Source organism: Mus caroli, chromosome 10 (genome assembly GCF_900094665.2).
Source record: "Mus caroli chromosome 10, CAROLI_EIJ_v1.1, whole genome shotgun sequence".
NCBI lineage: Eukaryota > Metazoa > Chordata > Mammalia > Rodentia > Muridae > Mus > Mus caroli.
In genome coordinates, this window is record NC_034579.1 from 72242076 (window position 1) to 72269295 (window position 27220).

General features: G+C 46.5%; 1 protein-coding gene across 1 annotated transcript in view; it reads right to left on the reverse strand.

Annotated features, from left to right (window-relative positions):
- The window catches only part of Trappc10 (trafficking protein particle complex 10), a 58778-nt gene that overhangs the window by 18538 nt on the left and 13020 nt on the right, over positions 1–27220 (reverse strand). Inside the window, exons 2-13 of the mRNA XM_021174541.1 lie at positions 26400–26481; positions 23733–23868; positions 17683–17879; positions 15048–15243; positions 12014–12125; positions 9468–9715; positions 6464–6610; positions 5750–5864; positions 5354–5430; positions 4353–4444; positions 2859–2999; positions 2400–2512 (exon numbers count right to left, since the gene is read on the reverse strand). Of these exons, the coding sequence (XP_021030200.1) occupies positions 2400–2512; positions 2859–2999; positions 4353–4444; positions 5354–5430; positions 5750–5864; positions 6464–6610; positions 9468–9715; positions 12014–12125; positions 15048–15243; positions 17683–17879; positions 23733–23868; positions 26400–26481 (1656 nt within the window). The remainder of the gene's footprint in view (positions 1–2399; positions 2513–2858; positions 3000–4352; positions 4445–5353; positions 5431–5749; positions 5865–6463; positions 6611–9467; positions 9716–12013; positions 12126–15047; positions 15244–17682; positions 17880–23732; positions 23869–26399; positions 26482–27220) is intronic.

Consider the following 27220-nt stretch of genomic DNA (forward strand, 5'->3'; position numbering starts at 1 on the left):
GGAGGGAATACCCTCACTCCCATCATGGCCCCCACAGCAACAAGCAGAGATGTCTGTAAAGCAAACCACCTGATGCTGCTGAGAACATCATTGGGTGGCTCTATGGATGGGTGGGCAATCCACTTCTGCAGCCTGTGATCACACCCAGGAGCCAGAACCTTTGTGGAGAAGTTGCTGTCATACTCACAACTGCTACAGACTGACTGACATATGTAACCTGCTGCATGCACATCTGTGGCATTTGGATGTGGGTCTTTGGGAGGTTAATCAGACAAAAAGAGGTCAAGTGGCACTTAGGAGAAGACATCCTGAGTGCTTGCTGTCTTTTGCACTATATCTAAGGACACAGCAAAGAAGAAACACTCTCCAGAACATGACCCTACTGTACCTGCCTATGATGGTTTTCATATGCTTGGCTCAGGGAGTGGCACTATTAGAAGGTGTGGCCCTGTTGGAGTAGGTGTATCACTATGGGTGTAGGCTTTAAGACCTGTGGGTCTTTAAGACCTAGATGCCTGGAAGTATTCTGCTATCAACCTTCAGATGAATATGTAGAACTCTCAGCTCCCCCTGCACCATGCCTGCCTGGATGCTGCAATGTTCCCATCTTGATGATAATGGACTGAACCTCAGAACCTGTAAGCCAGCCCCAATTAAATGTTGTCCTTATGAGAGTTGCCTTGGTCATAGTGTCTGTTCACAGCAGTAAAAACCTAACTAAGACACTGCCCTTGCACTTCTAGCCTCTACAACTCAGAACAAATGCCTCCTGTTACAGCTCTTGCCACAGTGCTTTATAATGGCAACCTGAAGGGAGAGTGTAACATGGTGTTTCTCCTAAAAGGGCTTAGTCAACTAAATACAAGAAGCAAAACTTTTTAAGTTTCATCTGGCCACACAAAATCATCAAGTGTCTTCCTCCAAGCACTTACCCTGAATCTCACCTTCCAGAGTCTGTAACTTGGAGGCTCCCGGATGGAGACCCAGGAACAGATTCCAGAAGGTGAATTGGTCTGAATGACAGCTGGCTCAATGTCTTAGAAATAAAGAAGTGGTGTAGCACTACATGCCACACACCATGAGCCTTGAAAACATTAGAGTCAAAGGAGCCAGTTACAAGAGACTTCGTGTAATGGGAGTCTACAGAAAGAGGTGGCTGTGGGGACTGGAAAGGCAAGTATAGGGTTTCGTTCTAGGTAACAGATGGACTGTACCAGGAGATACACACATCTGTGCATATGCTAAAAGCCACTGAATTGTATGCTTCAAATAGGAATTCATGAACTATAAATTCTATCTCAGCAAAGCTGTTATATTTAAAAGAAAGTGCTAGTGTCTTAAAAAAAAATGAGAGTAAATGTTCTAAATCAAAAAATAACTGAGACATATATGTGCCAAGAATTAAGTGATTTGTGGCTCTTCATTGAACTCCATTAAAATACTGTATGTGGGTCTGGAGAGATGGCTTCATAGGTTAGGTGCTTGGCATGCATGCATGTATAGCGCAGTGTGGAACTGCAGCATCCACATAAAAGCCACTGCAGCACAGGGAGCAGAGACAGGGAAATTGCAGCAGCTCTCTGGCCAGCCAGTTTAGGAACAAGTTCTAGGTTCAGTGGGAGACCTTCCCTCCAAAAATAAGTGAAGTGATTAAGAAAGACATCCTGACTTCAACACTGGCTTACACACACATACAGAGACACATACAGAGAGAGAGAGTCAGAGACAGAGACAGAGACATCACACACACAGACACACAGACCACCCCCCCCCCCACACACACACACAGGTGTGATAATGCATGCTTAGTACTTGAGAGGAAGATGCAGGAGGACTATTTCAAGTTTAAGACCAGGTGGGTCTACACAGCTAATTTTACACTAGTCAGGACCACACAGTGAGAACATGTCTTAAAAAAATAAAACAAAAATTACAGCAAGTTGTGGAAATACTCAGATATAATCAGAGAGACCTGAGCCTGGGACTTCAGGTCCTATAGGTCCCTGTGAATGCCTCTTGTGTGAGAAACTGTCTAGAGCATTCTACTTCACAGAAGCATGCTAACCTGTTTGGGTGAAGTCCAGAGATTCACTTAGGTTCAGCAAAGGAAAAGAACTGGAGAGACAAAGATCCTCAGCTAAGCCGGGCGTGGTGGCACACACCTTTAATCCCAGCACTCGGGAGGCAGAGGCAGGTGGATTTCTGAGTTCGAGGCCAGCCTGGTCTACAAAGTGAGTTCCAGGACAGCCAGGGCTATACAGAGAAACCCTGTCTCGAAAAACCAAAAAAAAAAAAAGATCCTCAGCTAAGTCTCACAGGCAGGCAGCATGGCCGCGCCCCTCTCCTCCTTTCACACCATACTGAAAATCCTGTGACACAGGATCGGCTACCAGTCTCACCTGGGTTGTCCTCTTGCTGGCTGGCAAAGCTAAGGATCTCCTGGCAGAAGTATTTCCGCTCCTCCTCTGTCAGGTGATGATCGCTGGCCAGAAGACTGCTGGTCTGCAAGTAGCTGAAGTGGTGAGTTAAGGGCCAGGAGGGAGGACTAGGAGGGAGGACTAAGAGGGAGGATCCCTTGAGGAGGATGCTGGGACAAAGGAGCTTCAGATGTCCTTGCCTAGCTTCAAAGCATGGCCCAAAGAAGAGCTGTCTTTGTTTTTTAAACATTATTAGAAACTCAAAGTTAGATTTTAAAAAAGAGTAGACACTTGATCTATGCGCTACAGGTATACCCCACCCCACCCCATCCCCTGTGAAGGTACACTATGAGCTGCCAGCAGACTCAGTTGTGGGCAGTAGTACTACCATATGATCACAGCTGCTTCCTGTTTTATGGCAACACTGGTCTCAAAGGATACTTTTCCATTTGCCCAAGGTGTTTTTGGCACTCGGCTAGCTGCTTCCTTGTGTGTGTGACAGGCAGGGCCCAGCCCTCAGCCAGGTAATTTTTCAAAGCTCCCTGAAGATACATTTCTGCCTTCTGTGGCGACCTTTTCCTCCTTGCAAAGTTAGCAAACAGAAGCTTGTTGGGCCTCACAAGGGCCAGCACTTCAGATGTCCATATGACACTTGCATGGATTTACAATCCACCCATAGGCCTTCCCACCCCTCCTAGGAGGAAGCCATAGAGACTGCCGGGGCAGCATCTGAGCAGTGGACTATAGTGACACCATGTAGCTGTCCTGGCATCTGACACATCGTTCACCTTTCCTAGCTATACTTCAGGTCAGTGGATAAGAGTATTTTCTTAATGATAGGTGGGACAGTCTGGCCTGGGAGAAGGGAAAGGCTTGTCCAAAGCCCTGGTAACAAGCTGAGACATGCCACACTGACCCATGCCAACAGTCCTTATAGTCCAGCCATAAAGTGTGGTCAGCTATGACTGGGCAGATACAAGCTACCTTTAGGGTTAGGAAGCACTCTAAGTATTCAGTGCTCCCATACAATCTGGAGAACCTTAAGAAGAGGAAGGCCAACTGTCATTTAGCTAGTATGTGGTAAGGGTGAATTGCATCTCCAGGTCTTAGCCAGCAGACCAGTGCCTGGCACTGGGAATCTGTGCCTCTGGATTCTGTAGTGGTCAAGTGCATTAAACTCTCAGCACTGGAAGGCTGCAGGAGTGGAGCATGATCCCTTGAACTTGCTCACAGTTCCAGCCTCCCCTCCCTCCACTTCACCATAAGCTAGGTGAGGGATGGTTGCTCCAGAAAACTGGGGGTCAAGTAGGCATCTTAAAAACCCCTAACCAGCAGCAATCCACACAAGTTTTTTGTCTCATCTACTAAGATTCCCTTAAGTACATATTTCAGTACACAAGCTCCCCCTCCCCTTTATAAGTGATAGCTCTTTGCAGCGCTTTGAAACTGAATCCCACTGTGCCAGGCCATGCTTGCTTTTCTTCAGCAGATCAGTTTTGCCACATTCAATCTCCAGTGCTAGAGCAGGTTTCTGTGCTCTCTCCCAGCTCGTCCCACCCACTTGTTTCCAGTGGGTCTGTGACGCACTCTAGAGAAGGCCTACATGATCAAACACTGCTTACCTACCCTGGAGGCAGGCTCTGAGATAATTTTTCATTGTTCATTAAATTAGAATGTTTTATGCATATATAACTGGATATGTATCACTAAAGATAATTAAATACAGCAGGTCAAAGATCAGTAACAACCATTAACCAAAAACCAAATAAGCCAAAATTTCCCACATGGTTCTGGAAGAAACTCGAAGATGATGACTGCCTAGTGGATTCTACCTGTTTCCATCTACCAAGTTATACAAACTTTACATTAACTCTCTATATAAACTTTCTCATTATATGTGTGAAATGCTTAAAATCAGAGTTCACCATCAATTACATGTAAAATTCTGCCAGATCTTTTCCAACAAGCTTGGCAGATCGAATCCGCCCGATACTTGTATACATCTCAATGGTGGCATGGGACAAGTCCTGTGAAAAGGTAAAAAAGCACAATTATGTACTTGAATTTACTTTTAAGATGTATTTTACTTGTAATTACATGTATGTGGAGCTGAAGGCACATGCACATGAGTGCAGGGGCCCAGTGAGGCTCTGGATGCCCTGGAGCTAGAGCTACAGGCCTCTCAATGTGGGTCCTGGGAAAGGAACCCAGGTCCTCTGCACAAGCTGTGCTGCATGTCCCTCCCTCTAGCCCTGTACTTGAACTCTTAGGGCACACTTTGTATTTACTGTACCCAAAGCTGCAGCGAGACACTGTGAGTGACAGTTCTCACTTGGGATCCACTTTTAAGTTGTCACATGACATACCATAATGTCCATACAAAGTGCGCACCTTGAACCTGCGTTATGAAGCACACGATAAAAGACAAGCACGAGCTCACATGGCTCAGCCTGCACAGCTCCCTCACTGCTTCTGTTGGAGGACACCCTTCCTAGCACATGTCCTTCCAGCTAATGAAATGGGACACACACACCAAACAGACTTGCACACGCTCCCCAGCTCACAGTCTGGGGTCTGAGCTGGCACCTTTCTTCCATTGCTCTCTGGGACCAAGCACGACAGCTCTCCTCGAACACAAATGTGCACTTTGACAATAGAAATACTCACAATCTGCTCTTGCAGTTTCTATTTACTAAAAGGGAAAATGTACATTGAACAAAATCTTAAGTATTTCCATGCTGTATTTGCCTAATTATGATCTCAGGGGCACTAAGGAACATGTGAGCAATTACCCAGTCTTTATACACAAATAAACTATACCAAATAAACTCCTCGGGCTAACAATAAGGCTCTAAAGTACCAGTTCATCCCATTCAAAAGGCCATGAGGGAGAACAAAGTCAGCCAGGGGAATGGCTCTATAGTCGCTATACTTACCAGGTAGTGCTTTTCAAAGGCCTCTACTGAGGACAGTGCTTCCTGGAGCTTCTTGTAAGGACTCTGAGCTGTGTTGGCTGAAAGACAATGCAAGTGAGCATCCTGACTCAGCAGCATGAATGATTGGTTGTACGAGTTACCCTCACTTTCAGATCTCAGAGTGATGACTTCAGCGGACTCTTATGGGACTTTTATGCCTTAGCAGTGTGATCTACACTTCCTCTAAAACTGTTCTCTGAGATTATATTTCTTAGAAGCATCCTCTACAAAACCCTCAAATAGAGAAATGACTTATGAATGGGGCACACTCAGATCCACACACTTGCCCTGAGCTCCACCTGACAGTGGAAGCTCTGGGTTCGGGCATTCTCTACTGTGCTTCAGTACCAAGCATACCTGTTTCAGGTCTCTCGGCTCCTAGTCCCGCCAAAAGATCAACCGTTCTGTTGAGATCTTCTGAGTTGGGCCCTTTTTCTGATACAAGTCCACATAGGTACCCTAAGGACTTTAGCTGTTGAGGGAAACACATCACTTTAGTCCATTTGCTGTAACTCAACAGGCAACCCACAAATGTAGTAAGTATATAATCCTGATGCCCACTCATTGTGGACGGATTTAGCTTTATCTCAATGATTACTGCCTGAATTTTACGCTGCATTACATGGACTGCTGTGAGCTCACACCTTTTCTGGTTCATTCTGGGACAGAGCTGGCATCAGGAATCCTCTCCCCGTCCATGCAGCTAACATGTCCCACTCTTTACTGCTCTGTGTGCAGTCATTCCCCACCAGTACCCTGTCCCTGCAGCTCACGCACAACACACACTGGTTTACCCGCATCTCCACACGCTGCACCTTCTTCCCTCACCCCTGCATCTCCACATACTGCTGCCCACCACGCCTTCTTCACTGCCCAATCCCGGCCCTAACACTGCCTTACTTGCCATCTGCTGAAGAAGTGTCAAGAACTAAAAATCTCTGACCCCATGGCTGTGTCCAGACTCACTGTGAGGACATTGAGACTACCCACGATAGTCTAAAGAAACTGCTTGTGCTTTGTGGCACACGGGCACCCTTAGACAACGCAGACCCTTCATCCAGTGGCAGGTACCTTTTCCATGGCATAGCTCCACAGCCCCACCATGTGGGCAATGTTGGAGTCTATCTGGGCCCGGTCACAGCAACCTTCTATCCTCTGCAACACCTCTAGACAGCTCAGAAAGACCCAGCAATCCAGAGCACCGGGAGGGACAGAGACCTATGAGAGTGCAAGCACAGGCACATGAGGATGCAGTAAGCACAAACCCATAGCTTTCAGCTCTCAGACAGTATAACATGGACATAGCCCACAACCAGAGAGAGCAGTAACCTATCACAAGCCACAGACAGGAGTGATCTGTATACAAATATATCTTTGAGTCATGTGTTCGGTGATTATAAAGGACTTAGCTAGTGTACAATTTTCAGCTACCTAATTTTAATCTCTTATTAGGAAAAACCGATGGGAACTTGAGAGTTGACTCTGAGGTTAAAGCACTTGCTACTCTTCCAAAGAATCTAGGTTCAACTCCCAGAACTCATACAGTGTCTCATGACCAACCGTAACCCAGCCCCAGGTATCTAATGTTCTTTTCTGGCCTCCAAGGGCACCAAGCATACATGTGGTGCACAGACATATATGCAGACAAGTATTCATATAACACACACACACCTATGAAAAGCTAACTATCACCTGGCTTGGCATGAGGCCTAGTTATATTTATCTAAAGGGGAGTACCAAGACCTCAGGTGACTGTATGGTCACACTAGGAATAGACTATTCAAAAAGGACATCAATGACATTCAACAATGACAGATGATTGCTTTACAGCAGGTAGAGTGGTACTAGAATTAAAGAATTCTTGTAGCTTAGGCAGATGCACACGAGAGCATGCACAATAGACTCCATACAACATCTGAGGTGCCTGGAACATCATCCAGAAAAGTAAGCAGGGAAAAGCAGTTACTGTCACCATAGCTAGTGACAGCAGAAGAAAGCACATACCCATTACAATCAACCTAAAGCACACCTTGCCCCAATCTGTGAAACAGAATATGTCCAGCATTGATGACTGACATGGGTTATCCTGCAGCTGATATCTTAGTTTTGGTCAGACAAGCTACTTGGCTCTACTTAAAGTGAAACAGAAGTGAATTCTGCACTGTGTGTAGGCCATGTTGTCCTTATGAGACAGACTCCTGAACCAGGAGTGTCCTTGGAATTGCTTTGGATGACAGCATGGCCAGTCTCTCAAGGGTCAGATTACTCACTTGCATAGAGCACAGAACAAGTTCCCTCAGAGTCTCATGGCTTTCATCAGAAGCAGACCACACCAAGGGGGCAGCACTAAGACCCCAAAAGAGCTTGCCCTCTGGGGATGGCAGCACCCTCACCTAACCAGGAGGCTCCTCACTAAGAGGAACTATCATCACTCCAGGCTGCAAGTCTGTGAGCCGAGGCTAAGGTGCCATCTCCCCTGGTAGACACTGGGGAAAGAAAGACCTCTTGGGGGAACAAGAGATTCATCTGGAACAGGGCAGTACAGAGAGAGCTAAGGCAGAGTCCCTGCCAGTGTCACCAGAGGTGTCCAGAAGAATCATGTTTCATTGTGGAAGATTATTTACTCTACTTACTTGGTAACATATTTAAGGTAAGAAAAGTAATTTGGTAAAAAATAATTAGGTTAAAAAAAAAGAGGGAGCCATGGAGACAGCTCAATGGCAAGAGTGCTTCCAATGCAAGTACAAGGACCTGAGTTCAAAGCCCAGGACCCACAGACATAGCCAGGCATACCTTCACACCATGTCACCTCAGCAACGGGAGGGAGTGGGATGGAGACACGTAGATCCTGCGAGCTCACTAACCAGTCACCCTAGCCAAAATGGTGAATTTCTAGTTCAGTGAGAGACCATGTCTTTTTGTTTGTTTTTTAAAAATTCTTTTAACCACAGTACATGAATGAGTGTTTTGCTTTGTCTGTATATGTCTATAAGCTACATGTGTGTGCCTGGTGCTCAATGAGAGCAGAAGAGGTCATTGGCTCTCTTGGGACTAGAATCATAGATAGTTAAGAGCTACGATGTGGGTGCTGAGAATCAAAGTTCCGGAAGAGCAGCCAGTGTTTTTAACTGCTGAGCCAATATCTCTCCAGCCCCAGGAGAGTGCCATAAAGGAGTAAGGTGGAAAGCAATAGGTCCACAGCCACATGCATGCACTCTTGTCATACAAGTTGCATAAATCTTTTAAGATTATTTCAAAAACATGTTGGGCCTGTCATTTAATATTATGGGTATACAAAAATGTTACTGTATTATGAAATACTGACAAACCAACGTCTTAGCTAACGGAGCAAATTACCCCTGTGTTTGAAGCTGAGCTGTTGCCCACAGGCTCACGTTCTAAGATTTCCTCCAGGGGCAGCACTATGTGGAAGACTGTTCCCTTTAGGAGGTGGGGTCTTGCTGCTGAAGTAGGCCACTAGGGACAGTCTTGAAGGCTACAGACTGGTCTCAGTGCTAGCTTGTTCTCTGCTTCCTGACTCTCTGAGGTGTGAGGAGCCTCCACCATGGTCATTGCCAGGGTAATCTCTAAAGCTGTGAACCAAGAGTGTTCCTCTAAGCTGCTTCAGTCAGCTGTGGCCACAGCAAGGGTAATGTGACTTCTATGACTCTCTACATGTCATCAGGACCTCACAATGACCACTCCTTGGGAAGCCTGCAGCAGGGCATGGGATGCCCCTGGGTGTGGATGATGAAGGTTATATAACAATACCTATAGCTCTGGGTCAAACACTTTGGAAGTCTCCACTGAGAAATGGTGCTGTGGACCTAACGTTATATATATGCACATGTGAATTTCCTAGGTGAATAGGTCACTGGATTACCATGTGACTCCTGTGGGCATGCCTCCAGGCAGTGAAGAGATCGGCATCCCCTAGGTGAATTAGTCTCTACAGGGTTAAGATTTTTCTATCACTACAGATAACAATTCAACCCACCACTCACTGGCTTCCTCACACATCCATAAGGTCCCACACTTCCCAGAAGAAGGTGAGTGGGAGGAGAAGCCAACTCACTTCTAAGAGCTTCAGCTCCTGCACACAGCTATGCAGCAGCTCCAGGGCGCGCTGAGCCACCTCCCAGGGCCGCTGTAGGAAGAGGAGCAAGGTGCACTGGCGGGAGAACAAGTAGCTTCGCAGGTCCAGCAGAGTGGCTTCTTGCTTCTGTATCAGCTCACGCTTCTCCATGTCTATAGGCTTGCGGAGCACCAGTCCGTTCCAGCTCTTCACCGGCTGGCAGAAAAAAGTCAGCCAGTTGGCACCATCTAAACAAACACACATCATGAAAGATGCTGACTGCAGGCACCTCACCTAACTAAAGCTCCTGCCCAAGACTTCAAGGTTTCGTGCAGGAGCAAGCAGTTTTCCAACCAGCTAACCACAAGCCACCCCCCCACCAGTCAGCCAGTGCTTTGAGATGGGGAGGCTCCCACAAGCACACTCATGTAGATCATTGTATTGGTGGCTGTACACAGCATCATACCACGCCCAGGAGGTCCTGTGCATGTATACAATGAGTAGGGCAGCCACCTTGATGCTCACAGGCTGTAGAACTGTGGGCACCTCAGCTCCATGTCAGTGGGCACAGTGACTTCCTGACCATCCTGGTACTGCCTCTGCTTACTCAGAGCTTCCCCTACCAGCCATGAGTGGAGGAACCAGAGGACAGGATGGAGGAACAGGGAGGAGGCTGTAGCGACTCTAACTGTATCAGAGCCCTGCCTGGCACCCCCCCAGAAGTCCATGTTGAAGTAATCCTTTCATTCAACTACAAAACTTGGCCTGGGGTTAGTTTTAGATTTTAAATTGACCTACATTTATTTTTAAACCAAGGGGGAAAAAAAGAAATTGTGTGAAATTTAAGATTTTTATAGTCAAGAAAAAATGTGTCTATTATATGGATTATATGGATATGTAACATAAAAATAAATGTGAGAGGGGCTGGAAGATGGTGCAGCAGTTAAAAGCACTGGCTGCTCTTGCAGTTTAACCCAGGCTCAATTCCCAGCACCCACATAGCAGCTCACCCGTCTGTAACTCTAGTTCCTGGGGATCTGATACCCCCACAGACATCCATGCAAGCAGAACACCATAAAGCAAGCAGATCTTTAAAAGGAAAGAAATGTGAGAAACAGTAGGCCTTTCTAATTCCAATAGTTTAACTAACAAATGTTTTACTTTGGCTATAGATTGGTATCTGGTTATTGGCAGAGTCAGACATCCAAACTATTACCTAAGGATTGCCCTGGAGTACAGGCCAGTGAGCGAGACCCATCTCAGAACTAGGGCAGGCCCAGGAATGCCAACTGTCCTAGTAACTCATTGTTCTCCGGGTCCTCAGCGGAGCTACATACAGTTGGCTGTACCACGGACATTGCTGCTTCCTTCAGACATAGTGACAGGCTCTTAAAAACACATCTAGCTCAGCCCAGGGATTGGGTGGGCAAAGAGAAAACAGCCCACAGTCTAGCACTGGATCTGCAAGGATCTCCGGAGGGAGCCCAGAGAGGACCCATGACAGTGCCAACAAGAAAGGAAGAGAAACACATCTCAGTCGGGGACTGGAGAGGTGGCTCGGCAGTTAAGAGCTCTTGCTGCTTTTGCAAAAGACCTGAGTTCAGTTCCCAGCACCCACATCAGGTTAGCTCACAACTGCCTGTAACTCCAGCTCCAGGGAATCTAAAGCCTTCCTTCACACACATAACTTAAAATTTTTTTCTAAGAATCTCAACAATATGATAGTGTTTCTATCTAAATAAACAATGAAAACAGGATGACCAGCAATTCTTTTATTGTTATGTCTATGCGTACCTGTTTGTGTGTGAACACATATGTGTACGTGGACATGTGACTAGCAATTCTTTTATTGTTGTGTCTATGTGTGGAGTGTGTACACACATGTGCATGTACATGTGGAGACCAGAGATCAACACTGGGTATCTTCTTCAACTGCTGACTTATTTTATTAGGGTAGAGTCTCCCACTGAACCCAGAGCTTCCCGACTAGGTAAGATGGCTGACCAGTGAGTCCCTGCCAAAGGGTGATAAGCAAGCACTCCTTGCCCTGCCCTGCCCTGCCCTGGAGAGCTGTGGGGGATCAGAGCTGGGTCTTGGGCATACCCAAATAAGCACACTGGCCTAGTGCTGACACTTTACCCACTGACACATCCTCCAGCTTTCAACTGTTTATTTTGTGTGTGTTTTCGTTGTGCTAATTTAGCAATTTTAAAAGAAGAATTTTAAAATACCATTTAAGTGCTTGAAAGATGAAGGGCACAGGAAATGAACTCACAGAAAGAATCCTGATGCCTGCAGACAGAGGGGAAGGACTTCTACTGTCAGAAAGGAGCTTTGTAAATGTTTTCACTACTTGAGAAATCTTCTAAAGTGACAGTGACTAATTCTTAATTATCTCTCACTTTATTTCCAATAGGAATTCGAAGACCCTGATAATTTGCATAAAACACAACAAATGACAACAACAAATTGTAGAACAAACAGACTGGCTGAAATGGAGAGGGAGACCGCTGAGCAACAGCATGGTGGCTGAAACACGAACTCACCCCCAGCTCCGAAGTTGACCACATACTGTGAGAAGAGGGCATCCAGCTCATCGTACTGTACCAGGGCATCCTCAAACTGCTGCAGCATCTCAAAGACAAACGCAAGCTCCTCCTGCCACCAAAAGACACCAGTCAGCTCCTAGAGCCACATCAGCAATGGAGGGCAGACGGTTCTGTGTAAGAGGCAGAGCCAGTGATCACCAAGCCTCCACAACACCACGTCAGGACTCGCTCACATAGGAGGACGGAGAACAGAAAGGAGAAGGAAAAACAAGACCAGGCCTAGCTTTCCAGCAGCACTGGACACAGCTGGTCACAGGGATACCTGTCCCAGTGGTACCTCAGAGCCAGCCTCTTGCTTTCCCAGGCACACGGCTGCCTAGTCTCTTGAGCTAGAATGTTCACTCCTAATCTCCACATAGCTTACTCTTTGGCCTCCCCCAGACTGTCTGTGCCCCATGTTCAGTGAGGCATCTGCTGGAGGCCCTAGCGCTCCTGCACTGGCTGTTGATACCTTCCTTCTCCACTCTGACCAGCATACAGTAAGCTCATGAGAATCATGGATGACATCAGCTAGCACTTGTGTGTGCAACACAATGTGAAATAACAAAGATGCCTGTGGAATTTTTTTTTCTTCTGATTTCTATCATTTTATATGAAAGCAAATGCCAAGAGGACAAACATGTGTAAATCCACACTGATGCAGACAAACGTGTGTGTAATGCTGCACACTCAGATTCACTCCATGTGGCTACAGTCAGTGTTCCTACAGGCTGGAGCACCAGACAGCACTCACTGAAGAGGGATCAGGAACACAGTCTCCAGCCTCATCATCTCTCCCAGTTGTAGCTAGGCTGAGCAGAAGTCTGGGTTCCTCATCTGGCTCTTTATGTGGATAATAAATTCCCTGGGCAGGGTTTCTGTAAGAGGACAAACTCATACTCCTGCCTGCAAACGCTGCATGCTCCTGGCACAGTAACTAGGCAGTGAGTTCAGCTGATACCCATAACCCAGATAGACGCTAGCTACAGGGAGCAGCTGGCTTAACCTTCGAAGCACAGGACCTCTCCAGTGTGTGTTTTGCTGCCTCTGAGAACACTGGCAAACAAGTGTCTCACAGACACTGATAGATGCTCCTCACCTCCCCCTGTCCCCTTTTAAATCAAGTGCTTTGCATGCTGAACACTGCAATAAATTAATCTTTTTCAACTGTAGTATTTGTTCTTCCTTTCAGGATAGGCTCTCACAATGCAGCCCAAGCTGGCTTCAGACTTACCATCTTCCCACCACCAGTCTCCAACACGCAGATTACACGCCCAGCTGGTCTGCGTCAGTCTACGCCCTCACATTTGCACAAGTAACACCCATAACCTTTCCATCCCTGAAGTTACAAATCTGCGCTACTACACAGCCTGACCATCCCCTCCATGGCCTTGGTAACCTCTCTTCACGGTCTGTCTGAGAATTAGGCTGCCAGGAGACTTGCCTAGGCAGCAGTACACAACAGTGTAGGCTCCTGTAATGAGCACCACACCCTCAGCCATGCCACGCACGGCATGGCATTTGTTGGGTTCTTTCCTCATTCACTCCACATTGCTTTCTTACTTTTAATCTGAATTACTTTTAGACTTACAGAAATGTTGCCAAGAAAACAGTGATTTGTACTGAGCTCTTAGTCAGCTTCCTACCACATTAACACCTCATATAACTGTAGTACCATTCTCAAATTCTGAAATCATCGTCTGTACAGTACTATTAGCTAGACAGCCCTTACATGCACCTAACCCTTACTTATTCATATGTGTGTTTCACTTAAGGAGTCCAAAGAAGAAGGTGTCAGTTTCCCCTTGGAGGTAGTGTTACAGACAGCTGTGAGCTGCCGTGCTGGTGGTTAAACCAAACCCAGGTCCTCTGCAAGTGCTCCTAACTAGTCAGCCACCACTCCAGCCATCTGTCTTCATTCATCCATCAACCCATCTTCTCTTCTACCCATGTGTTCATCTATTCATTCACTAATCTCTCTCTCTCTCTCTCTCTCTCTCTCTCTCCCTTTGCACCACACATCCATCCTTCCACCCACACATCCACCTGCCTACAAAGCCCATCCAGCCATCCACCTAGCCATCCATGGACCCATCCATTTACCCACCCATCCGTCACAGAAGTTCAAAATGACCTGCACCCAAATCCAGCAGCAATCTTCACCTAGCATTCCCCTTCCTTGTCTGTAATTCCCAGACTAAGTTTACTAAGCTTCAAAAGTGAGGACACAGGGCCATCAGAAAGGTGTCCACAGTCACACAGAGAATGATTAACACACTCAAATCCCCTCTCCTGCCCCAAAGCTTCCTAATATCTCTTAGACAGATGCTCCAGAATGAGAGATAAAAACAAATTTCTAATCTGAATGTGACTTCCATTTATTGAAAACATGCCATTTCTCCAGTCATGGGCACACTGCTATCTAAGCAGGAAGTGTGTGCTTTCTTGGTCCAAGGATGGTGAAAAGAGCAGGGAGCCCTAGAAGCTAGACTTCTGAGCCTGCACTACTGCTGCTCCACAGCACATGGAACCCCACCCACATGCCTTCTGTACACTCAAAAGTTTTCCTTTCAAAAACCAAAGGCTGATTGTAAATAACAATTTCAAAAGCCTAAATAATCTGGCAAACTCTAGCAAAGAACCAGCTTACCACAATCCTTTCCTGAGAGCCATGGGATGTTCCCAGATACCCATCCTTCAACCCCAGTGTCTGGACAGCGGTGAACCAGCACACCCATTCCTGGGCACCTCTACCTAACTCACAGAAGACTTCAGAAGTCACTGTGTCCAAATAAAACCAAGACGAGCCCGATGATCAGAACAGGGTGAGGCAGTGGTGAGCGCCAAGGCAGCAGGGGACCTTCAGAAATCACGGTCATCTTCTGCATACAGCTGAGAAATGGTAACACCCACTCTGTCAGCTACATGGTTGGCTCCAAAAGCTAGTAGGACCCAGCCCGAGAGCTGCCTCATCCAGTTAGGAGGCCAGTACCTGAACCATGAAGTATTCACAGAAGCTCCAGCCTGGCTCTGTCCTCTTTTCCCTCAAAGTCCGCATGTCATCCTCAAACTTGCCGAGGTTTTTGGTGAAAGACATGAGCAGCAGAGTCCTGAGTTTGGTCAGGAAGGCATTCCAGGATTCCTGAGTTCGAGAAGAGTCCTTCAAAGGGTCAGAGAGCACAACACACCTGCAGAGACATGAAAGGCATTCTGGGAAATTCTTGGGGCATAAAACACCTGCTTGGCTGAGCCTCTTTTCCAAACCCCCAACTGCCTGCCCTGTTTTCTGTCTTCAATCAGTGACAATCGTCAGGGAGGGGCCCAGACAGTTAACAGCTAATTGGCATTGCAAAGGTTTCTAGTAAAGTCTGCCGAACGGACAGGAATCAGAGTGGGACTGAAAAGGGGTGGACCTGCAGGGCCGGTTGTGATACAGGAGTCACACCACCCTCAGCTCCCAACCCCCATCCTCACAGGCTCCTTATGCTGACAGAATGAAGCCAAGCTATCTCAGCTTGACATGGGAGGTCCAGGCCCAGCCGCAGGACCAGCTTCCACCCCTCATGCTCCAGTCTGGGTCACTGAGCAGCCATACTTTCTCTTTCCTCCAGCACTCAGTAGCTCACCTGACATTAATCCCTCACTAACCCCACGCCATGATCACAGCAGTACATCCTGGGAGGCCCCTGCAGTGAGCCCTGGCTGTCCCCATAGTATGTCTCTGCCACCACACCTCAACCGTAAGGACAACATTAAGAAGCAAAACAGATACAGTTGACAGACAGGTATGATGCAAGGAGACTGTGCCAATGATGTAAATAAACCTAACCTCAGAAATGGTTTTAAAATCTGGATGCAATGGGCATCAATAGTTCTCCTTAATAAGCATTTTATTAAGCTGCTAGCAAACAGTGAGATGAACCCACCCTGTGCTCTAACACACACCCTCAGGAGACAGCAGCCTCTATGCAACACCAAAAGGTGAGGCAGCATGGAAAAACCATCCCTCCCATCACCTACCCAGTAGGCACTGATCCCTCTCAGAAGGGCAGAGGCCCAGGGCCAGTCACCCCTGATGTCACCTCCCAACAGGCACTGCATTCTGCCAGCTCAGCACCTATCCCATGGCACTCTCAGGAGCTACAGCTGCCAACACCCTTGCTGAGCAGCAGCAGCACAGTCTCCCATAGCCTTCACAGTGCAGGATGGAAACCTACAACGCAACAGCACGCATGAGGCAGGGCTTTCCTTCAGCAGCCCGCTGCGTACATAGGCCATGCTGCATGACACTACTACTCCCTAGTACCTCCTTAGGCCTTTCAACTCCCATGCTCTCTACGTCATCATCTGTTCACATGATTAAAAAGACAGAGCCCAGCCGGGCGTGGTGGCGTACGCCTTTAATCCCAGCACTCGGGAGGCAGAGGCAGGCGGATTTCTGAGTTCGAGGCCAGCCTGGTCTACAAGGTGAGCTCCAGGACAGCCAGAGCTATAAAGAGAAACCCTATCTCGAAAAACCAAAAAAAAAAAGACAGAGCCCAGCACAGCTAGAGATGTGAGGAATGAACACTGATCAGGAGTACAGTAGTGTCTAAGACCAGAGCAGCTGCTAACAGGGGCACATGTGAGGAGGGCCTCAGAAAGACCTCGATGCTACCACCATCTTAGACAATTCCTGAGTTAGCATCTGACTCAGCAGTATTTTGCCAAAGGTGTGAAGAATGGACAGAACCTGTAACCAAGCAACTTCCCTTTAAGGAGCAGATTCTAAGGAAGTCGTTAAGGACATTCACAGGATCTGGGCTGGAAAGACATGGACGATGTCTGTAGGAACAGTAAGCAGACAAGAGCCCAACAGTCCTCGAGGTTTCTGTGTGTGAACTGTACATGGATGTGTTGCCCTATTATGTGTTCACTAGCAATAATGGGACAGGGACATACACAGAAAATTCCCAATGTACTAAGTGACAAAAGCAGCTATCAATGTTGCATAGAAAATGACAGTGTTCTGAAGAGACGCAGAGGAACCGCTTTGCTCTGGGCTACTTTCCCACTCAATTCATACATGCTCTACTTCCCAGCCCAGCCCTGGCCCCAAACACCTCCCTCAGGTCCTCAAAGCAGGCTGGTGGCACTCTTATAGGTTCTTGCAGTATGGGGACCCTCCGCTGGTGGCAATGACCATGGGAATGAGAGTATGTCGCACCAGGGCATCTCTGAGACGAGTCAGCACACAGCCACCTGGTCAACTGTGTCTGCAGTGCTAAGGAGAGGAAGTCCCAGCAGGAGCAGAGGAGCAGTAAGACACTACAAGGAAGGGATGAAGCTGCTGCTTTGCAACTTCCTTCCAGGAACTTTTAAAAAGTGGACTATAAACAGAAATGCGTGTCCCCCAGTTAAGAAACTACTTGGGGAATTCTACCCTATTCAAGGACTGATCTTCCCCAGGGCCACCTGGCCCAGAAGCCTCTCCCCCTAGGCTGTCCACCTGGAGATGAACTGCTAGGCCAGGAATTACAGAGGAGAGTTTTAGGGAAGGGATCCTGTACCCCTCTGTAGTTTTCTAGACTGCCTGAGTCAACGGCTATCACTAACATCAAAGTGGATAAAATGCAAGACTCACTTACCTGTCACTCTGTTTATTACAAAAGTCATTTCTTATTTTGTCCACAATAGAAGTTCGGGGAAGGATGTTGGTTTTGTTTTTTTTCTTGGCATCATTTTCAACTACCACTATTAGCCAGTCCACAGAGCTATGAGCTTTCAGAACATTCTGCCACTTGGTGAGGTCGTCTTTTACCGTAGCTTTGTACACTTCAGTATCCTAAAAATAAATAAGTCACTGTGAAGGCGAGCTCCCCAATGCCCCTTTGTCTCTAGGAACAGGGAGGGTATCAGTAACAAAGAGCCACTAATCACAGCATTTTAACACACTGTGGCAGCCAGAGGGTGAACCGAGTGGGTGTCTCAGCACTGGCATATTCTGGCACCCAAAGACATAAGATACCAAGGGCTGAAGAGCTGAGGAGGTCACACAGGGTGCTATTGCCCAAGAGCCGAGGAGGAGCTTTAGTCAGGGCTCTGTGCCCAAGCCCCGTAAGGCTGTCATTGTCATTAGTCAGCTAGGACCCTAGCTTCTTGCCAGCTGTCCACACACACAGTAACCCTCAGCTCTCAGGAAGCCCGGAATCCTGAGCCAACTTCAATGCCCCTTGAATTCTCCACATAAGAGCCAGAGAGAAGATCACCCCGCTCCCTCACGCTGTCCCAGCTCACAGGAGCTGACAGGAAGCTGCTCAACTCAAAACAGCTCCACTGCTCTCTCCCAGGACTAACCCAAGTGGTGAGAGAAAGCAGTACTCCCTAATACAGTACATGCTGCACCCTAATACTATAGAGGCCACGGCAGAACTGCAAGGCTGAAGTTAAACAGCATCAACTGCACAGGGAAAGCCTGTCTCAAAACACAAAACAAAGCGGGGCAGTGGTGGTGCATAGCTCTGATCCCAGCACTTGGGAGGCAGAGGCAGGTGGATCTTAGAGTTTGAGGCCAACCTGGTCTACAGAGTAAGTTTCAGGACAGTCAGAGATGCACAGAGAAACCCTGTCTCAAAACAAACAAACAAACAAACAAAACCCAAACACTGAAAAATCAAAAAGGGTGATCCTTATTAGGATAATTTCAATGAAACCATTTACAATGACCCCAAGAACTAAACTAAGCGGACCTGGGGGAGTCGGATGGTGCAAAGCCTCTGTCAAGTTATGACTAAGGCCATAACAAGGTACAAAGGAATACAAACTCACTGCATGCTCCTAGGTTCAAGAGAACTTACCACTATTAAATTCTTCTTGAATCAATAGTAAATTAAACAAGGTAACTTCAATCAAAACTCCCATGCCTCCCACCCCACCCTTCTCTCTTCCTTCTTCCTGTCTCTCCAACTACCCACCACGGTGTAAAACCTTACACTACACTGTGTAGTGATTTAGTTCTATTGTGCTCATAGATCTGCAACAGAAGGTGAGGTGCGGAGCTGGGAGATGGAACACAGTGGGTAAGTCTCTAATGGCTTGGGCCTCCTCATGGCTTTCTGAGAGCACAAGGCTTCTTATGACAGTGACTGGGGTCTGGCCAGCAGAAGGTATTGACTGCCTTAAAAATCACAGCCACACAAGCTGAACTAGACGATATAAAGACCCAGCCTCCCGATGAGGAAAGTCCCTGGCATGCAAAAAAGTACATGTTGGGCAGGCAGGGCATCCTAGAAAGCACGACTTAAACTCGTGACAGCCAGAAGAGAAGATGCGTGTCAGCAGAAGTTCATTTTAAGTATTTTGAGGCTCACCACTGTGCTCTCTCCTCCAACCTTAACACTATACACTATGCAGGAAAACACTGACTCTGACCCACCACAATCAACAGAACTCAAGTTCACACCGGTGTACACACAGAACAGGGTTTGAATAGAATTGAAGTTTCTAATAAAGGGGGAGACTATTAGGAAAATCGTGCCATGCCAATTTGCTGTTCATTTAGACAAAAAGATTGGATATCTGAGACCCTCAACCCATAACTCTGACCTGCAGAAAAATAACTTGCAGCTTCCAGACCAAACACAAGTGACAAGGTACAGAGTTACCAAAAGAAATTAAGGGAAGATCAATTCTTTTTTTAAAGATTTATTTAGTTATTTCATGTATAACAGAACACTGTAGCTGTCTTCAGACACACCAGAAGAAGGCATCAGATCCCATTACAGATGGTTGTCAGCCACCATGTGGCTGCTGAGAATTGAACTCAGGACCTCTGGAAGAGCAGTCAGTGCTCTTAACTGCTTAGCTATCTCTGGCCCCAAGATCAACTCTTATTTCAGACACAAGACCTTCCTGAGTAGGGCACACTATCTAGAAACCATCTTGGGCAACCACACGCTTCACTCCATAAAAATTAATCTAGCTACAGAGGCACATGCCTGATACTGCCAATACACCCATCTCAAGGAGTATGAGAGAGGACCAGAACATGCCACCACCAGACCACAGAAAACAGGACACAGGCCATAACACAAGGGACTCTGCAGCACATGGAAGACAACTCTTATGGACCCACATTTTACTATCACAATCTGAAAAATGGAGTCACAGAGAAAAACCAAGTGACACAAGCAGAAATAGTACAAACAACTCTTTGTGACCACAATACAACCAAGCTAGCAAGGTATAACTGTATCTAGAAACTGAAAACACTCCCTTTTTTTTTTTTTGGTTTTTCGAGACAGGGTTTCTCTGTATAGCCTGGCTGTCCTGGAACTCACTCTGTAGACCAGGCTGTCCTCAAACTCAGAAATCCGCCTGCCTCTGCCTCCTGAGTGCTGGGATTAAAGGCATGCACCACCACGCCCAGCCCCTGAAAACACTTTCTAAGTAATTCTAGTAAAGGCTACATGTGCTAGTCCATATCTTTAATCCTCCGTTCAGGAGATAACAGCAGGAGGATCTCTGTGAGTTCAAAGCTTGGTCTATATAGCAACTTTCAGGCCAGAGAGGGTTCCACACAATTCTTTAAAGACTCTGTCTTTAAAGAAAAAATAAATAAGTAAATACAAACAGAAACTAGAGAGAATTTACTGGGCTGGGAGATAGCTGAGTGGTACAGCACTTGCCTATACTGTGTGAGGCCCAGTACCTCTCACACATACACAACAACAATAATAATGACCATGTCGGAAAAACAAGATGTAGTTAAAGTAGTAACCACAGGAAAATTCATAACTTTAATGGTCTGTTATCAATCAAAATTTAAGAATAAAAATATATACATTTCAGAAATGTAAAAAATAAACAGAAGAACAAACTATATGAAAATGAAAGAAATGAATGTGGTAGAAAACAGAGTTGCCATCCCACAGTAAAAAACTGCCCCAGAATTGTTCCTGTCTAAAAGAACTGCAGGGACAAAAATGGAGAAGAGACTGAGGGAAGGGAGGTCCAGCTCAAAGGGATGCCCGGGGTCCTGACACTATTACTGATGCTATGGTGTGCTTACAGACAGGAGCCTAGAATGGCTGCCCTCTGAGAGGACCAACAAGCAGCTGAAAGAGTCAGATGCAGATATTAGCTCCCAATCAATGGACAGAAGATGGGGACCCCTATGGTTGAATTAGGGAAAGGCTGGAAGAAGCTGAGGAGGGGGACCTTATAAGAAGATCAGCACTCTCAACTAACCTGGACCCATGAGATCTCTCCCATGACACTGAGCCACTAACCAGGCAGCATACACTAGCTGATCTGAGACCCCAGACACATATACAGCAAAGGACTGACTGGTCTGCTCTCAGTGAGAGAAGATGTGCCTAACCCTCAAGAGACTTGAGGCCCCAGGGAGTGGGGAGGCCTGGTAGGGGGTGGGGGGATAGGGGGATGGGACATCCTCTTAGAGACATGGGGGAGGATGGGAGGGGATGGGATGAGGAACTGTGGGAGGATAGACCAGGAGAGTGGTGGTTACTGTAAAAAGAAAAAAAAGTAATTAAAAAAAATTTAAATTGTGGGTTTCTGACAAACTAATCTAATCAAGGAAAGAAAGCCAACACACAAGGTAAGAGCTGAGGAGCAGGAGTCCAGGTCAGAAACTCCACTTGGTACAGTTCAATGGAAACAATGTTAAAACATAACTAAAATGACCAACTTATCAGCACAGTCTATCAAAATTAACAAATGGCTAAAACAGGCCAATTTCTTGGAAGGGATCCAGGAAGTTTCCAAGGAACTACTCACAGGAAGATGGCCACTCCACATTCTCACAGAATACCCCAAGTTTTACAGCCAACAGCTCCAATGCAACCCAAACGGTCTCAGGAAACTTCCAAACTCCTTTTATGACTCAAAGATTATATTGGGGGACTAGAAAGATGACTCAGAGGTTAAGCTGTTCTAGGAGATCTAGGTTGGTTTCCCAGAACATACATGGCAACTCACAGCCATCCTTAATTCAAGTTCCAAGGTACCCAATGTCCACTCTTCTGCCTTGGTGGGTGCCAAGCATGCATGTGGCACCCATACACACGTGCAGGCAAAACACTCAAACACATAAGATAAAAATAAAAATAGATGGTACCAATTCTTAACTCTCATAAAGACAGCACAAAAAGAAAGATACAGAGCAATCTTATGTGAATAGAGCAGAAGTGAGTTTCTCCAGTATCATGCTGAAAAAGCAAGCCTGACTAAGACGGACCTAAACTAGGACTGCAGGCCTGCCTTCATAGGACAGCCTGACTCACAAACACATGGAGGAAGCTGTGGGGTTACTTCTACCTTGTCTATCAAAGGGCATTCCTAGGTTAAACTCGTGAGACAAATGGGAGTGGATGCTGTCAGCTTCATGTGAGCATGAGCCCAGCCTTACTACTATAGAAAACATCCCACAAAGAAGGCCAGGATGAGAGAGGGCAGAGGTGGCTATGACATCTTAACATCAGAGAAAGCAACTCTACCAGGTAAGAACTGAAAAGGGAGAAGGGCCCCTCTAATACATACAATCAAAGAGTTCACCAAGGTTAATGTGAATATAAATCAGCAGGCTTCCTACACACAAAAAACTAATATGAAACACAAGGAATGAAAGCCCACTCATAATCCAAAAGAAAAGAAGTAATGCACTTGGGCTGAAATAATCTCAGTATCTCAGTATGCATTTGCCTAGCATATACAAAGTCTTGGATTTGATCTCTAGGACTACTATATACATATAATATACATATACACATATATTAAATAAAACAAAAATAAAACTGATATTGTGGATGGAGGGTCATGGAGAGCAAAGTTCATGGGTAAGTCTGGCATGGTCATCCTACCTATGCGGAGGCACTACACCTGGGGTTTGAACTCAGGGAGGGCCGCAGGGTTCTATCAGGTCTATACTGTCTGTGTATGTGGTTAATGATACATCCGAGTTCCTTTTCAAGCTCTGGGACATGCCATGCCAGGTAGAGGCCCTGTGTGACCCTCCTCACTGAGAGCCATAAATGCCCAGTCTCCAGTGAGCTTGCCTGTTACACAACACCTTGCACTCATCCCCGACAGCCTGTGATTCCTGAGGTACAATACGTGGAACAAAGTACAAGTACGACCAGGCACAGGCCTTCAGAGTCCTGTCTTGTCGAGTTACAGAACACTGCTGTAGCCTCAAAAGCAGGCTGAAATCCCAGAGGAAATGACTTCTGTACTTTGCACACTGCCAAGTGCTTATTTTATTACTCCAAGCGGAAGAAATAACCCTCAGAACTTCCCCTTAATTCACGAGCAGGAGAATCCTATCTGGGCTCATGAATACACAATTATAAAACACAAGTGAGAGCCACAATACCGAGCTGAGTAAAGGATGGGGCTTACTGAGCGAGAAGTCCTGGGGAGGGAAAGAAGGTCATGACAACACAAGGTGAACAACTTCAAGCTGATTAAACCCTATGGCTACCAGGGCTCACAGCTCACATGCTATGCCCAGGGATTCCCCAGGAAAGCCACAGTTAGATGAAGCAGAAACAGGGACAGTACCACCTGTTTGGCAGAGGAGCCAAAGCCATATACACCAAGAGAGAGCACAGGCCCATGGACTGGCTCACGAGCTCACTCCCCCTGCGACAGGCTCTCCCCCCCAGCCAGTACTCACGCAGCACTCTGTCCAGTAGATGTGGAGGAAGGGGAAGGTGAGCAGGGCTTTGTTCCCTTCTTTGGGCAGCAGCTCCTCCTTGAACTGAACAAAGTTGGATTCCAGGTGAATCATTTTTGGAGCTCGGCCATAAGACCTAAAACAGATTTTAAAGTCACCAAGAAAACAACTGAACAACAGAGTGGAATACAGGGCTGCGACAACATAGAATTCATTCACATCTAGGGCTAATTATGAATCAAAACTGGCCAGAAAGTATGCATGGATTAGTACAAACAGCTCTCACATCAAGGCCCACTCTTCAAAAGGCCTTTCATTTATTCAAGAACACAAGGCAGAGCAGCTCAAGGGTCAATCTGAGCAAGGCTGCCATGGACTGTGAGAACAGTACTCTTACAGGGAAACCTACCCTGAGCTCACAGGGAAAACACATGTCCCAACCGTCAAAAAGACAAAAAGCTATTCCTACTCTCAAAAGCCCTAATGCTTTTGTGACCTACTAAAACTTTGGTGGAAAACAACAGAGTTTTGCTTGCAGAGCTCAAATGAAGGAGTGGTACAAGCCTCTCTTCAACCCAAGAAAGCAGCCACAGACAGCACGGCCACCTACGGCCCATGCACATAGGAGCCCCGGCTGCCCTCTGTAACAGTCTTTCCTATGAGTATCAGTGTTTAGCAAACTGTCTACACTAACCATAACTGTGCTTACACTCATACTGTAGGTTTCCTATCTGCAGGTGCCTGTGAGATTAATCATATTTCCTTCTCGCATTGTTTTGTTCTGCTGGCTTCAAAGTTTACTATCTATTTCCATTCTGTAAATGATTTCATTTTATCTTGAAATACTCTGAGCTACACATCACCTACGTTAAATGCCAATCTTTTATTCAGGCTGACGCTTTGCTGGGACTCCTCCTTCAGTCATCCCAGAGAGGTTACTACTGCTTTGGTCTTCTAACAGTCTAGAGACATTTCTTCTTCCCACAGGGCTTCTGACCAAATCCAACAGGCTCCACACAGCTGCCCTGAGGCCCAGGGGCACAGAACCCTGACTGAGGTGGCTCCTGTTCATGTGCCTGGACTTCAGCCCCTAGACCTCTTCACAGAAGGGACCTCCAGGCTTCCACAGAGGTGGTCAGGAGCATCCGTCACTGTACAGAGGAGGTGGGACTTCTAGGCATGGGCATTCCTTGTCTAGCTGCTCCTAACCTCCTCCCCAGCCCTGCGTTCTGCATTCCAAGTTCCACACGTTATCATGGTCATAGACTATCTATACTGGGAGTTTCTGAAACTCTCCATCTGACTGTCTTCTCCCCAGACTGCTGCCTCCCTCTTTCTCTGCTTCTGCTCTTTTGAGTCCTCCAAAGTTCCTGCATGGAGACTTAGTCCGTAGTACTTCATGGTGCTGAGATAGCCCTCTGTGAAGTAGCCCATTTCAAAAGTGCTCAGGCTAGCACTGGGAAACAGCCCCATACTCATGCAGTCGCCATCCACAGTCTCAGACTTCCTGGCCTCTAGAACCACATGTCAGAGAAATCTCTGTTCGTGTCAATCCCTCAGCTGCGGTGCTCTTCAGAGCCCTGTCCCTGGAGATGTGCTGGTTAGTTAGTCCCTTACCCTCACTGACTGGGGCTCAGGAGCAGGAAACATAAATCCATGGTGTTTTACTGTTTGGCTTCCCCATCATCTTCCTTTTGCTTCGTGAGCACATTTTTTGTGTCTCCGGGGCCGTTTAGTAAGGTACCTATCTGGCATCCCTTACAGATCATTTTTCAGGGATTAGCCCCCCCTTCCCAACATCAATCTGCTCAACTGTTTTCTTTAACAGCATTGGGCCTTTTCCAACGATGAATAATTTTTTCAAAGAGCACTCTCCAGCACTGAGTATTTGTTATATATTACTGGCTAAATGAGACATCACTCTCAGGCACAAATATAGTAGACATAATCTAACTCAAAAACCTGTCATCTAATGTCTAAAACAATAGTAACAAATTCCATCCAGGACAAGTGGGTAGGCAGGCCATGTATCTCAAGTACTCAAGTTTCTAAGGCAGGAGGATCCTAAGTCCTGTCTAGGTTGCAATACAAGTTCAAGATAATCCTGGGAAACTCAGTGAGATGCTGCTTAAAAATAAAGGTAAAAAGAATATAAGGTGAAAAGGGAATTCAGCTCAGTAGAGGAATGATTGCCCACTATATCCAAATCTCTAGGTGCAGGTGTGGTACCCAGTACTTACATACAAACATATGTACATACATGTTCATATGCGCGCGCGCACACACACACACACAGAATCAAGACTCAGGAGTGGTGGTTTAGCCTGTAACCCTACTGTACTACTCAAGTGGAGGCAGAAGCAATGCAAGTCTGAGGCCAGCCTGGGCTACATAGCAAGTTCAAGTCCAGCATGAACTATAACAGGATTCTAACTCAAAAAAAAAAAAAAAAAAAAAAGAAGAGGTTAGGAAAGTGAAGCGCTGGACTCAATCCCCAGCACCACAAACACAACAATGAAACAGCCTTAAAGAGAAAGACCCATAAGCTAGGGGAGGCCACTGTTTCAGTCTGCACTCCAGAGCAGAGGCACTACTGTTTGAGCCCCTATTTAATCATTCAAGCACCTGAATTACAAGGAAAGTCCAGCCAAAACACAGAGCCTATACCTTCTCCATTCCATTGGTTCTCTTGGAAGCTGCTGGGAAAGTGTTGGATAAATGGAGGTAAATAAATTCTGATCTCCAGCACCTACAACAGGAACAAAGAAAAACCAGTTATGTGGCTTTAAGATAAATACAGGCAAAATATACTTTATAGTTTAAGATATTGATGTTCTTAGGCAATATTATCTTAAAATAAGTGACCAGTTTCAGGAACCTGAGCACTTAATCTGCATGGTTGAACTGGGGTCCTTCACAGAGCCTCCACAACGGTCTACGACTCTCACAGATTCTGCCTTGGAAGCAGTTCAGCCAGTCTCCCCCCGCCCCCTTCTTTCTTTTTTCTTTTTTTTTTTTTTTTTTTTGGTTTTTCGAGACAGGGTTTCTATGTGCAGTCCTGGCTGTCCTGGAACTCACTCTGTAGACCAGACTGGCCTTGAATTCGCCTCCTACTTTCTAATACCACAAAGGAGCCAGAGGCCCCACACAAGAAAGGAAGCCTGAGAAGTTCTGCCCCAACACAGTCACTCAGAATTTACAGCACCGAATGCATGTAGAGCGTCCACAATAAAAAAAAAGAAATGCACATGAGCCCAACTCAGACTGAGTGCTTAACCTGTGAGTCCTGGCTCTGGAGAAGTTGGAGGTGATCAGGTGGGAGCTCAGCTGGCCTGGGAAGACTTATGTCTGACTGCAGGCTGCTGTTCGGCTTGTCATTCAGCTTGCACCCTAACTTTAACAGAACTCTAAAGTCTACTTGGCTCTCCTGAAATGACAACACAACCATAACATATATAAACTAAAAAGGGAATGTTTTCTACAGACAG